This window comes from Megalopta genalis, unplaced genomic scaffold (genome assembly GCF_051020955.1).
Source record: "Megalopta genalis isolate 19385.01 unplaced genomic scaffold, iyMegGena1_principal scaffold0060, whole genome shotgun sequence".
Taxonomy (NCBI): Eukaryota; Metazoa; Arthropoda; class Insecta; order Hymenoptera; family Halictidae; genus Megalopta; species Megalopta genalis.
The window spans coordinates 659,277-674,602 of NW_027476129.1; the positions used below are offsets into that span (position 1 = coordinate 659,277).

General features: G+C 45.5%; 1 protein-coding gene across 1 annotated transcript; it reads left to right on the plus strand.

Moving 5' to 3' along the window:
• The first annotated feature begins 9,690 nt into the window (after positions 1 to 9,690).
• Positions 9,691 to 13,468, plus strand: LOC143261652 (uncharacterized). Its single transcript, XM_076527943.1, has 2 exons — positions 9,691 to 11,998; positions 13,265 to 13,468. The coding sequence occupies exons 1-2, from the start codon at positions 10,385 to 10,387 to the stop codon at positions 13,466 to 13,468; spliced, it is 1,818 nt and encodes a 605-aa protein (XP_076384058.1). The 5' UTR covers positions 9,691 to 10,384.
• The last annotated feature ends 1,858 nt before the right edge of the window (positions 13,469 to 15,326 follow it).

The window sequence follows — 15,326 nt, forward strand, 5'->3', positions numbered from 1 at the left end:
GTCCGCCTTCAGTAATTCTTTCACTACTCTCTGTAACGTAAAAGTATATATTATTATTACAATTTATTATTATACGCCGAAAGTATTTTTCATTTATTATTTTACATTTACTTACATTGGCAGCCACCAAATCGACTCGAGGGCTTTATGGTCCCCCGAGCTAATTTGCCCACAAAAGTCTTCCACTGCGACCGTAACATAGAAGTAGAATTCGAAGTATATATATTATAACTATACATTTTATTGTACATATGTATTGCATATACTTACAGCTTTGCCGCAATTGTAGGCCAGAGCGATTTCCCTTGCTCTGGGCAGAGCATCGTCGATCGTCCCCTCCGCATTGCCGCTGCTGCTTCCCGCACTAACGGCGTTGTCGGAAACGGTGTTTGCTGCAACGCCGGAAGTGTTGCCTTTCGTGTTGTCACGAAAATCTTCCCGACGATCGCTTCCCGGTTAAACAACCACCGCCCTCGATACCTCGACCATCTTATTCTCGTTCCGTTGAATATAACGATACGCGTACGTCGCGAAGATTGCGAGCATTTGAGATTCTTACGAATCAACTGTCGCCCGTTGGGTCAGGTGATGGGCGATGGTGACGAAGTGCTCGAACAACGGACAAAAGAGGGAGACAAAAGAGGGAGGGACAAGGGAGGGACAAATGACGACGACATGAGATCGCGACAAATTTTCGTTACACACCGGATCCGTTTGGTCGGATTCGATCCGAGTACACATCAAATTTCGTAATAGTTTTATATATTCGCACCAATTACTGGTTATTTCACGGCATCGGTTATTTCCTAGAGACATTCGGCGTCTCCATGGAAAGCGGTTCTAGGGTTATGTGGCACAGGATCGTTTCTTTTCGCGATTGCTCGAGCGAATTTTCAGCCGACTCGTTCGAATCGTTGCGCCGATAAGTGAATTCTCCTACGAACGTTACCCCGGCGTTATCGAATCGAAGGTCGAACGCGGAATCTAGCTCGTAGACGTGTTATCTTCGATCAAGGAACTTCAAACCGAACGTGCCGGTAGGCAGAAGCGGGCGGAGGCACGTCGGCTGAAAGCGCGACACACCGGCGCTTCCAACGTAACCGTTTTATAATCGAGGAAAGAAAGCGCCAAAACCGCTCGTGACGGAGGGAAAGAGGCGGGGAAAAAGACGGAGAGAGAGAAATAGCGACAGATGAGGAGAAGGTGTTGGACGTTGGTTCGAGAAAACGAAATAGAAAACGTGCGCGGTAACGGGGAGGAAGAAAAATAGATCGAAAAGGTGGAAGCGCGCGAGAAAATCGCTCGCTCGAGGCTGTGACTGTTACGGAAAAAAAGAAACGGGATCGAATGTATGCGGCGTTAGCCTATAGTGGTATACACCTATGCGCGTACGTGTATGTGTACGCAACGAGTAATAACGCGATTAACGCGACATTGAAGCCTGATACTCGCTACGATATCAAACTGCAGCGTAGCGATTAACGTTCAAATGAGTCAGTGTTTCGTCGGACTAGAATTTTAGCTACCTTAGCCTTCAACCGATAGGAGTCCGTTTCATCGCCGATGGTTTTTCTACTTTCTTAGCCAACGTACCGATAAATTTACATACCGTACGATCGGGAGACTTCTTGCGGCGGCAGCTCCAAAGTATCTGCTTTGGAATGCGTCGTTATTATTTATCTGTTTCGATCCGATACGTCGTTCACTGGAATTCGCTGCAGTTGTTCATCAACAGGTATAACGATACCTTACTCGACAAAGAGGTTAATATTAACGATAATGACACCGTTTCTAGCCAGTCGATACGTAGGTACGACCGTGCAATCTCGATCGATTAAAACTTCGCTTCGTCGATAATTCCGTGCACAGTACACAGATACTTCTATATCAAGAGCTCTGCGACGTTAGACTCGCGGTTCGAATTTCGACGTTTCGAGTCAAACTGTTTCCTACTATGGATATTAGCCGCTAGGGGGAATGTCGGTACCGGTGTACCGGCACAAGCAAATTCGACCGTTCGTTGTCTCGAAAATACTCGCTTCAAAGTTCGAACTGTTACTCAAAGGGTGCGCATTATAAATGGAATAAAAATAACGTTCGGTGGAATCGTTAAAAGATTCGAATCGATCCTCGTAGTCGAACACGTTGCATCCGCCGATGTTCCGGCCGGATCGCGGCCCGTGGGTCAACGTACGTTCGACATTCGGTGTACCCCGTCTCGTCGTTTTTGTCGAATAAACGGCGAGACGGTAAGACAATAACACGATCGACATACGTTGGCCCGACCGTCAAACGCTCGCCTCGGCCTAAATGTATACGCGGTGTTTTTGCCTTAGGAGGCAATGACCGGCCTTCGACACCTGACGATGCTTCTCCTTGAACATCGGCCAGGTGTCTATATACAGGGTGTTCCACAATTATTTTAACAGCCGAAAATGAGGGGTAGCTGAGGTCATATGAAGTAACTTTTTTCTTTGCGAAAATGCAGTCTGCGACTTTGTTTACGAGTTATTACTCGCGCCTGACCAATGAGAGGTGACGGCGCGAAGTTCGAGAGCCCGCAGCACGAGGCTTTGACAGAAGGTCAGGACGGACTCGAGCCGCGTTCGAAGTATTGAACTAATCACGAAGCGAAAACTTTCCAGATTTTTTTTACTACGTAACAGTGATATTTAAAAAAAATACTGTTCACCTTTAGTTTAGAACATCTGGAGAATATTTACTAATTTTTCGGACCCGAAATAATATGTAGTTTAAACGTGACAGCCGTTTTAATTTTCTGGTGTGCATGACACTTTACGTGCACCATATGAAATTTTTATGCAAGGTGTACAGTGAGGATTAACAAAGTTCGTAAATGATATTTTAATTTGAATAATTCCGTGTCCGAACAGAATTCAACGAATGATTCGCAAAGCTGATTTAATAATAAAAAATCGCGTTAAGGGACGTAATGGATTTGTTTATTATATAATATTAATAAATTATAATTATTATCACTTACCCAATATTATTATAATTTTATTAAATTAAATAAAACTTATTATTATTAATTATAAATAAATATACTCTCTCTTTTCAAATATACTTTTTCCGGGTAACCACGGCAGCGGTGATGTAACAATCGGTTTAAGACCGACTTTCTTCTCACGATATTTTGAAGGAGCCTTTTTGATTTGAGCACCTCCAAATGTTGGTTCTCGCTCCGGTTTGGGTGATGTTTCCGGAGTTGTGAGCTCTGCACCATGCTTTCGCATTCTAACGACTTTGTCCATTGCTTGCTAAGCGATTCCATCGCACCCTAGCGGATCAAGGCCGCGGCTGCAGTGTGTCCTGCTGAATGCGGCCAATGTGCTGCACCACGAGCGCTCGATAGTCCTTGCGCTTCCGAGCACCCTTAGTGGCGTCTAGCGACCTGCCAGGCAGGAACCCAATGAGCACCTGATTGATGAACCGAGTACCCTTCATGGTCAGTTCTGCCTCGCGCCGCGCCAGCAATAACACCTCCTTGGCACTCCAACGTGCCTTTGCTGGCGCTGCGCGGTTCACATCATCTGACCAATTAAGGTGAGTGGACCTCAAGTGAACTGACCATGATGAGATGCGGTTGTGGAGGCTTTTTGAATTGAGGGTTTGGTCAATGCTAGATTGGTTGTGGGCGTTGTTGAAGGTGAAAGTGTTCGTTGGTCCGTTTGCAATTAGTAATCGGGATTGGGCAATGAAGTCCTCCATTATCTCGCCCCTTTCGTCAGAGTGTTGATTGTGCCAAAGCGGCGATTTGGCGTTACTATCTATGGTTATGAGGACGTTGCGGTTTTTCATGGTTTGGAGGATGGTTTCGAGATGATGGAGGAATGGCTGGATATTCTTACTGTACTAGAAGTACATATTGACGATTACAATTTTTAGGTCTTGGAAGGTGATTTCGACATATATGCAATGGGTATTATACAGCTTTTCTATTTTGAGTTCTTGCGTTCGGTGACTATCTTAGAGTTTGGACCGAAGCTACTAAGGGCATTATGAAAAGAGTAGGGTTCCTGAATTGCGAGGATGTCTATTCTTTCCTCGGAAGCGTAAACTTTTAGCTCCTCTAGTGCCTATCTGGAGTTCTGGGCGTTGACTTGGCCTACTTTGATGGTTGGCTTAATTTGGGGAAGGTTGGGCTTACAACCCATAATCAGTGCGAACAAGCACCTGGTTTATTGCCGCAATAAATTGCCGCCTGTCGGTGACTGGCCGAGGAAAAATCCGCATGTGCCATTGTGTTGTTTGCAATGGGCGAGTTTTTTTAGCCGCTAGCAAATTCCGGTTTCCTTCCATTCGCTCGCGCCCACAGGAAACCACGGGGAGGCGAACTCGTGACGCGACGCCACGCGTCTACTTAACGAAGACTAATGATTTAGGATGGGTGTTGGGGGTGAGGGATTTGTTTTCTACCGGAAGCCTTTTGGAGATAGGAACATTTATTGTAAGCTCGGCCACCGCGAAGGTGGCGCGAACATGTGACCTCGCCCATTAGGGCATACACAACACTTATCCATCCATCCCCGCACGGAACACCTACGAGGGGTCCGAGGAGGGATAAACCGTCGCCTTCTCTCAACGGTCATCAGGCCGGATACAGAAGACCCAGTCGTAACTCTGCGTCTGCAGTAAGGAGTTGTTTGTTTGTTTTAAGTTTGGTAGGCCGTGTATCCTACTCCAACTATGTTTATGGCTTTGGCCCTTCTTCTGGGTAACCACGGTTGCGGGTGCTCGGCACCGCACACCACCACTATCACGACGGCACTCTGCCGTATTTATTCATTCCCATTGTGCCACACGACAGTAATTGTGCAGCGTGGAAGGTCGGCGAATGACAATTAAGTTTTTGCATCATTGGCTCATTTAAGGGCTGACTGCCGAACCCGATGCAGCCAAACCGTGTCATGAAGCAAGGCACCGCTCGACAGGTCAAAGGGCCGCGAGTGCGCACACACCTCTCGACAAGCCCGAAGGCCGCGGGTGATAATAGCTAAATACCGTCGATTGCAGTGGCGGGCGCCAAGCGCCTCACGCAAGCACCGCAGTCGACCCAGCGTCTAGGCCTCTAGTAGGGAAGTCATTGCATTCACGCCATGCACAACGTGTTTGTACTTTGATTGGCTCCCACTCTCTTGATTCTTTCGTTACTTGAATTAGTGCGCACATGAACTTAACGAGATGCTCACTGCTAATGCAGAACAAGAGTTCCCCCTCGCCTGGCCGGCCATCAAGATGGTAACGATGGCTGGCCGCGTCCCGGGGAGAGATAAATCCTCCGCACTTCAATCCATATTCGGCGGCGTGAGGGGTCGCACCCCACACCGCCCCGAACCGGTGACCGCGCGAAAGGTGACCAGGGCCCCCGCCCTCATCACAGCGGCCGCTGGGGGGAGGTGACGAGTATATTGGAGAGTTATACTTAACCCTCGCCTCCTTGAGGCGACTCGTCGCGACCTCCACTATTGGCACGCGGAGGGCAATGAAACCAATATGGTCTGGTACACCCGCCGCCCGCCTACTCTCAGCTGCCCGGTGGTTCTCGGCATGGACGCACACGCCGGCCCCTAGCCCATCGGGCGGGATCGGTTCGTTCCCGATCCCGCTCGGCAGCCTCCTTCCGCGACATTACCTGTTCGCAGAAAGAGCCTGCCAGACCGTCTCTCCCGCCACGACATCAAGTGCGGCATGAGAGCTCCGGGGGCGCGTTCGCCGGCATGGGAGGAAAGATCCGCTCGCCATCTGGCGAACGCTAGTCGCCGGGCCCGGAGTTTGAAGCCCTCGACCGTCACTCGCTTCGGCGGGCCCCCCCGAGCACAGCTGGCGATGCTTGTGCGCCTATTTATAGGCGTGCTTACATTGGCTATGTTTACATAGGCGTGCCCCGTCGCCTGAAGCTCGAAGGGAAGATCCTTCGCCAGTGCAAGCGCCGTTACGGTAGACGTGGTGCGATATCCCCGTATAAGGCGGATGGCCATCAGCCTCTGCAGTCGGCGCAACAATTCCGTGCTGCGCTGGCTGATCATCACGTACGGCGCCCATATCGGAGAGCCGTACAAGGCCATAGACCGCACCACGCCCAGGTACAGGTGTCGCACCAAATCTCCCGGACCTCCGCGGTTGGGCAGCAGACGGCCCAAAGAGGCTGCCGCCTTTTCCACTCGGGGGACGAGACGGTCGAGATGCGCATCGAAGCTCCAGCGGCTGTCGAGGATCAGTCCGAGATAATTCAACTCGGTCTTCACCTCGACGCAGGCTTCTCCAACCCGGATCCACGATCTGGCCGGTGGCCGAGACCGAGGCTGTCTGTGAAACCAGACAGCCCCGGCCTTCTCCGGGGCTATTTTCAGCCCCAGATCGCGGATCCTCGCGACGACGGCTGTCACCGCAACCTCTGCTCGTCGGATGGTCCTCTCGAAGGTACTCCCGACGGCGATCACCAACGTGTCGTCCGCATAGCAGACGAGGGTGGCACCGTCGGGCAGGGAGGCCGTTTCCAGGACCGCGTTGTAACACAGGTCCCACAGGAGTGGTCCTAAAACGGATCCTTGCGGGACCCCGCGGTCCACTTCCCACCGCAACATACCGTACCGGCCCGGGTATTCAACCCACCTGTCCCGCAGGTAGGCCCCGATCACCCGCCTCAGATAGGGAGGCACCTGGTGCTTGATCAGGGCCTCGCTAATGGCGGACCAGGGCAGGGTGTTAAATGTGTTGACGATGTCAATGGACACCACCAAGCACACCCCGCCCCTTGCCACGGCATTGTCCGAGAGGGACTTGAGTAGATATCCTAGTTGCGTTCTGCAATCAAGGGCGAGGGGAAGGCTGAGCCGGAGGGGGGTGTAAAGGGAAGGAAGCATCATCGTGAGCGGCACGCGTCGTGAGGAGGGGGGAAGTCACCGATAAGGAGTTTTGCGGTTTTGCATCCGGAGAGGCTCTCGGACGCCTTACCCGGAAGTTGCTTATCTTGCGAAGCGATATCGGGGATTTTGGTTTCGTTTATTAGATTTCTTAAAGTATGGTTTTTTATCTCGGTATAATATTGTAGCGAGCGAGCGAGAGAGAGAGAGGGGAGGATGCAGCGGTTGTTCTCTCTCTTGCAAATGATGCGGACAGAGAGAGAGAGAGAGATATTTTTTCTCTCTCTTTTACTGTTTTTTGCTTTTTTCCCTTTGCAGCGAACATTTTATTCGCTACTGAGTTGAGTATTGGTATGGAAGTTGGTTCGTTGAACGTGCCATCGTTGCAATCGTTCGCAATGTCTAAGATATTTGAACACGGTGTTCATAATTTTTCGAGCATTCGTCGATGGATTTTTATCCGATATTGTGATGTTATTTTGTGCGACGTGTACTGTGTTTTTCGTCGGAGATATCCGCACGCTAGGTTTTCATACGTGGGTGAATGCGTGTTCAAATCGCGAGACTTGCTCGATTACGTGATATACAATAGTATTGATGTTTTAAAAGTAATCGTTCCTTTGAGCACGCAATGTCGTTCGAAGAGATGGTTGAAGAGGATTATTTTTAAATACCGTAAAGAAACTGATTATGTTTGCGTCGAATCAGTGTTGATACCATTATCAAAATTTGAACGGAGTATGACCAGAGGTGATTTCCTCCCTCCATTGAACAAAGTGAAGAGAAGATTGGAATATTCATTGCACGACGACGACGACGACGATGATTGGGATATTCGTAAAATCAAATGGGACATTAATTTACCGACCGAGAAACTCAATGCTTCACGCGTGAAATTCATATCGAAGTATTTTTCATCGAGTGACGAAGATACGTCGTGAGATGGTTCCTTCATTACAGAATTTGGCTTGGGGATACGTCATAAACTTATACCTGAACGATCAATTTCCGCTCCAGTGGAAAACAGCGACGGAACGTCTAATGCGAAAAGATTTGACGAGTCGCGTGAGTTTCATGTACACGAAACGATTTAGCCAAATTATAGTGAAATGACCCGCGATCGATTCACCGTCCGCGATACTACATATCATCGAGATGGGAGAGCATCGCGTGGTTGGTTGTATAGTGTAGTTACGTTCGTGAGAACTGGAAACTTAACCGACGACGTGAAATCAAAATTGAAAAAACTTCTTTTTAATAATTGATGTGAATTAATATTTTCACAAGATGACGCAAGTTTGCAAGGACATGTTGAAATCGTTAACACATATGTCAAGGATGATTCGAACTGTGGACGAGTATCGCGAATGGACGAAATCATGTATTGAATGTTTACAATGGTGTAGGAAATATATGATCATTGTGAAGAAAAACGAAGCACCCATAGGTGTAAAATCGAGTTTGCTGTCGATCATGTGTCGTATGAAAACTTTGAAGGTCTCGTTAGATCATCGGTTTTCATCACGCGTTGGTAGCGGTTTGTATGGAAACGTTGGCGCGAGAGCATCGACTCTTCGTTGGGAGAACATTGAGTCGGCGTTTAAGAATCGTATATCGACCGGCGTTGTGATCAACGTCGAGCATGTCGATCCACGTCATTTCTTGCAACACGCGAAGCGAATAGTTACGAATCGTATTACAGAACTTTTGAACGTTCATTTGTCGTTAAAAGTGAACGTAGTATTGGAGGCGGAATTTGTGCTGCGCGACGAGGTTTCGGTGAAAAGTTTTAGCACGCGAAACGTCGCGCTCTTTCATTCGTCGAATCTACGTCGCTGGTATGCGAAAGATGTTGTGCCAACGCTTTTGACATCGATAGAAGAGTTTCAAGAACGAGACAGTGGATGGGCGTTATCGAAGATCCTGCATTTGATGGTGAATTCCAATAAATATCAACCGTTACAAGCAGGTTGTCAGGTATCCGTGCCTCGAACAGTGCAATTAAAGAAAGCAGTCCTCAATGTGTACAGTGACGACGATAATGCATGTTTCTATTGGGCAGTGGTGGCAAGCCTATATCCAGCTAAAAATAATTTGAATCGCACATCATCCTATCCGCATTACAGCGATGTGCTTCACACCGAGAGATTCCAATTGCCGATGTTGTTCAAGGACATACCAAAGTTCGAAAAAGCGAATGACGTTTCCGTGAACGTGTTCGAGTGGGGAGGGGAACAAGAAAGATGTCGGACGTTGCATTTGACCTCAAGGAAGCGGGAGAAACATGTAAATTTGCTGCTCATACACGACTCCGAAAACTTGCGCAATTATTATCTGTGTATTAGGAATTTATCTCGTCTGGTTTCATCTCAGATCAGCACGCAGCACAATAAGCATATTTGCGATCGGTAAGATCCACACATGTAAATTTTTTTCTTTCTTCTGGATGATGGTGGTAGTGGTGGTGATGGTGGTGGTGGGCGAGAAAAACTAAAATAAAAAATTATGTTTTTTTTTGTCAGGTGTCTACAGTATTTCAAATCGCAGGAAAAATTGAGCATTCACGAGATCGACTGCAGTCGAATGAACGAATGTGCATTGAAACTTCCGACGGAAGACGATAAATGGCTGAAGTTCAAGAATTATGCGTACAAGGAACCGGCACCGTTCGTTATCTACGCAGACTTGGAATGCTTGCTGGAGAAACAGGAAGATCAAGGTCATGGAGCTTACTGTAGATATCAACATCACCATGCCTTCAGCGTAGGCTACTACCTCCATTGCCGATACGACAGTTCGTTGAGCGAGTATCAGGCTTATCGTGATGAGAAAGGTTGTATCTCATGGTTTGCATCGAAGTTGCACGAGTTGAGCTGTAAATTGCAGCCGGTGTTTGATCGAACGGTTCCAATGGCTCCGTTGACCGCCGCACAAATCTCAACTTTTCGTACCGCCACGTATTGTCACGTGTGCGAAGAACCACTCGGTAATGACGACGTGCGAGTGCATGATCATTGTCATTTCACAGGTGCGTATCGGGGTCCGGCGCACAGCCGTTGCAATCTGAGCTATCAATCCTCGTACGTGATACCGGTGGTTTTTCACAATTTGTCCGGCTACGACGCACACTTTTTCATCAAAGAATTGGCAAACGCGTTTGAAGGTAAAATAGACGCGTTACCGCTGACGAAAGAGAAGTACATTTCTTTCACGAAACACAGTAAGAGGAATAAAGATGCGATCAAAAAATCGTGGAAGAAGTGCATAAAGTTTCGATTCATCGATTCGTTCAAGTTCTTGAATTCGAGTCTGGACAAGTTGTCGTCGTACTTGGACAAGAGCGACTTGCATATCGTGAGGAGCCAATTCAATCGTCTTTCGAACGATGATTTTCATCTTCTAACCAGGAAAGGCGTTTTCCCATACGACTATGTATCGACCTATGACAAATTAAGCGACACTTGTTTACCACCGCGCGAAGCATTTTATAATCAGTTATGCGACAGCGAGATATCCGACGTCGACTATTGTCACGCGAACGAAGTTGGTCACGTTTCGGTATACAAACGTTAGGACAGTACAGCGACTTGTACTTGAAATTGGATGTGTTGTTGTTGGCCGACGTGTTTGAAAATTTTCGCGAAAAGTCGCTCGAGAATTATAAACTCGATCCAGCGCACTATTATACGTTGCCCGGTTTCGAGTGGGACGCGATGCTAAAATTGACGAAGATCGAGTTGGAATTGTTCACCGACGTTGACATGTTTTTGTTCGTGGAACGGGGAATACGAGGTGGGTTGAGTCAATGTTCGCATCGTTACGCGCGCGCGAATAACAAGTATATGTCGACGTACGATTCGGCCGAACCGTCTAGCTATCTGATGTATTTCGATGTTAATAATTTCTATGGCTGGGCCATGTCGCAGCCTTTGCCGCACAGGGGTTTCCAATGGGTTGACGATACGAGTAATTTCAACATCGATTCCGTGCCGATCGACAGTCCCGTCGGGTACATTTTAGAAGTTGACTTAGAGTATCCTCAGGAAATTCATGATGCTCATGCGGATCTTCCCTATTGCCTGATTCACGAGGTTGTGACGTTGCAAAAGAAACTGTTGACAACGCTTAGCGATAAGAATCGTTACGTACTCCATTATCGATACCTCCAGCAATGTTTGAGGTATAATTTAAAATTAAAGAAAATTCATCGGATACTGAAGTTTGAACAATCATGTTGGTTACGTCGTTACATAGATTTAAATACGAGGTTGCGCGCCAACGCAAACAATGACTTCTCGAAGAATCTGTTCAAACTGATGAACAATGCAGTGTTTGGAAAAACGATGGAAAACGTTCGAAATCATGTAAACGTAAAGTTGCTCTCGCGATGGAGCGGTCGACACGGTGCTAAGCATTTAATAGCTCGTCCAAATTTCCATAGCTGTACCGTATTCTCCGAGGATTTTGTCGCAGTTCAAATGAACCAGTTTTCTATTAAATTTTATAAACCTATTTACATAGGCATGTCAGTGTTGGACATATCAAAATTACATTTGTATGATTTTCATTATGGCTACATGCTTCCAAATTTTCAAGAAAGATGCAGGATTTTGTACACGGACACGGACAGTTTAATTTATCAGATTATTTGCGACGACGCGTACGAGATGATAAAACGTGACATTCACCGATACGATACTTCCAATTATGACAGAAATAACGTGTACGGCGTTCCGATCGCGAATAATAAAGTATTAGGATTAATGAAGGACGAGAACGGAGGTAAAATCATGACAGAGTTTGTGGGTCTTCGCTCGAAAATGTATGCTATTCGGGTACAAGACAAAGACGATGTAAAAAAGATTAAAGGAATTAAGACTAACGTGACGATTAAAAATATAACTTTCGACGACTATTTAGCATGCCTTCACGATCATTTAGAAAAATCAGTTTGCGTTAAATTGATAATGTCTATACAACATCAAGTGTATTCAGTATCACAGAGTAAATTAGCATTGAGTCCATACGATGATAAACGATACATTTTAAACAATTCGATCGAAACCCTTCCTTGGGGACATTATAAAATCGCGAAAGGGGGAGAGGGGGAGGCAGGAGGGAGAGGGAGTGGGGGGGAGTTAGAAAAAATAAAAGCGGTTATATAATTTTATCGATGTTTCGAATCCCGTGTTGCGCGCGCGTGTTCACTTTTATTTGTAAGCGGAAAAGGGGCGTATACGCTCCTTGTATTGTTATCTTGCGTGTAAGAAGGGGGAAAAATGGTAGGGGAATTGTATATATATAAGCTTTTGACATTGAGTACAGCGAGTAGTGCGTTCTACAGATTACTTTCTTATAGCGCAGTTGTTCTTCAGTATTATAATATTCACAATGTCAAATCAAACCAATAATTTTTTACATAAAAATGGATCTCACAACGATTATAAAAATTATGGGTAAGTAAAAGAAAGTTTGAAGGGAATAAAATGTTCCTTTTATGAAAGAAGAAAAAAAATATTGTATGTTATTTCTTTTATAGATACTCCATTTCGATGAAACGGTCGTTTCAACAGTCGCAGCAGAATCAGTTGCAGATACCGCGCAACGCACGAATCTTGGGTAGAAGATACTCCATAGCCGGCAATTATTTCAAGTTCCTTGAAATTTGTGTACGCGTGGATGAAAATTTGCGCGTCGAGTTTGTCTTGGGGGACAATCGTGGAACAGAGATTTCTTTTTCAATGGCTACGTGGAAACTGCTGGTGAAAACTAGAGATTATATTCACAATTACTTCGACGCGGACAAGAAGGAAAAACAAATTGATGAGACTTTATCGTTACAAATTGTAAATTTTAATGGAATGAGTCTAATCAAGTTGTTCGATTCTCAAGCATCGATTTATGTTACGAAAGAGACGATGGATAATTTGTACAAATTAGAGTTATGTATGGATCATATGTATTCATGGTTATTAGAAAATATTCCAGAAACTCAGGATAGATTCGCGAAGCTCGTTGACATTGTAAAAAACTCCAATAAAACGAGCAATAACAAATTGCTTCCAACTTTCTTCCTTCACTCTGCAGATCTCCTTCTTGTACTCATTCACGCCTCTCTTATATTCCAACACTTTTTCATTCACATTCTCTCCTCGTCGTCGAGCAATCTGCATTTTCTTTCGCATATTCCTTACATCCTTCTTCATTCTCGTTAACTTTTCCTTCCACCACATAATCTTTCTCTTCCTTTCTTTCTGATGTGTCTTCAACCACTTATCATTCGCACTATAAATCCACTGCAACATTTCGGCCACCAACTCATCCGCACTTTTTCCATTCGTCGTATTTAGTTCACTCATAATCGCACTTTCTCTTAGATCATTCATATACCCTTGCCAATCAACGTTCTTACAAGTCCACCTCCTCCCAGCATCGAAACATTCCATTCGCTCTTCATCACTTGTCATTTTAATACTCACAACATTATGGTCACTTATTCCCCATCCACTTGGGGACGAACACTTGGCACACGAATCACTCACAACAGTCACGTCTATATCACTCTGTCCATTTGGGCCTGAGAACGTGTACCACTCACTCGGCTCGTTTATCACTTGCATTCCATTCGCTATCACCCATTCTTCTAGTTCTCGTCCACGCATTTCATTTTCTCTCGACGGCCAGCTCCCTTACTGTACCATAAGGGAGACACAGCATTCGCATCCATACCAAACACAATCTTTTTTCCTCGCAAACACTCACACACTGCGTCCATGTATCTAAGATTACCCCTCTATATCTTCACCATATCTACAATACACAGACACCACATACAGCTCACCAAAGTCTCCCTTCAGCCATACACACACTCCACATTCATTTGTACATTCATTCACACAAACAGCTTCTATACATACGTCATTTACAACTATAGCTGATCCAACCCGTTCACTCTTGTTCATAAACACTTTCATAGTACCTGGCAATCCTTTCACACATCCATCTGCAAACACATATGGCTCTTGTAGCATTGCCACACTTATCCTTTTTTCATTCATGCTCACACCCAGATCACACATCACCGTATACGCCCGCTGACAGTTACACTGTATCATACTTAAACTGCCTCTACTCGTAACTAATTCTCATTCTCTCTCGTTCAGCCACACGCAGATATTCCGGACACTGTTCAGACATAACCGAGTGGTCGCACTCATTCCCTTTCAAACGACAATTACGACATACATACTTATCTCTTACGCAATTCATTCTCACATGCCCTTTTTCACAAAATTTCTGACATAAATTCTCCTTTTCTTTACATTCTTTGGCAATATGCCCAAACCCACAACATTTGAAACACCTCATTACACTCACATATTCTTTAAACTTACATGCTCTCCATTTCACATACACGCGTCCTTCTTCAAATAATTTATTCATCATTTTCACATTCATTTCCACTATTACGCTTCCTACACTCACATCCTTTCTACTCCTCCTACTTACTACTCGTACTTTCTCCTTAAACTCATCCATATTCACACAGTCCTTCAAATTTTTCTCATACAACTCATTCATAAAATCTTCTCCTGCCATTTCGTTTGGGACATCGAATATCATGATCTTCGGCCCAATTTTTCTCGGCATCTCGACCTTCAACCTCACTTTGGAAAACTTCTCACAGTCTCGCACTTTCTTTAACTCATCCATACTGACTGTCTCGATAGCCAATCCACCGCTTCTAATCTTTCGTACCGCTTTCACCCTCACATTCAGTTCCTTGCTTACTTCATTCATCACCTTCTCTCTCACTTGCTCACTGGTCATTTTTACCTTGTCATCCTTTGGTTTCACAATTACCGCATACTTCTTCTCTTTTGTTTCATTCACTCTACTTTTTTCACTCTGCTTTATCACATTCACTCCAGCAACACTTGCATACGTCCTACTCGATGTACCAGGCACACTTGCGTTTTTCACACATTCTTCTAATCTTCCTTTTAGTCTCTCATTCTCGCATATCAGCCTCATCATGCATTCTTCATATTCACTCACACAGTTCAATACAAGTTTACTCACACCTTTCGACACGCGGTTTGTTTCATTGAATATGCACTTCCTCAATTTCTCACCCACTGTTCGCATACACATCATCTCATTCGCTTCCGCATCCCGGACATTCGTAGTTTCACATACACTCATAGTCGACCTCATACTTCTTTCATCCTCATCACTCGACTCATTCTCTGCTATTTTTCGCCTCTTGCTCAGACTCCTACTGGCACTTCCTCTTCCCGTTTCAGAATTTCTTCCTCTTTCAGCACTTCCCGGCTCCCTATTGCCACTTTCTCCCACCTCCTCACTCCTTCCCTCCCCCAAAATAGTCTCCAAGTTAATTTTAGAATTTTTTTTCCTCATATTATTCCCACGAGTATG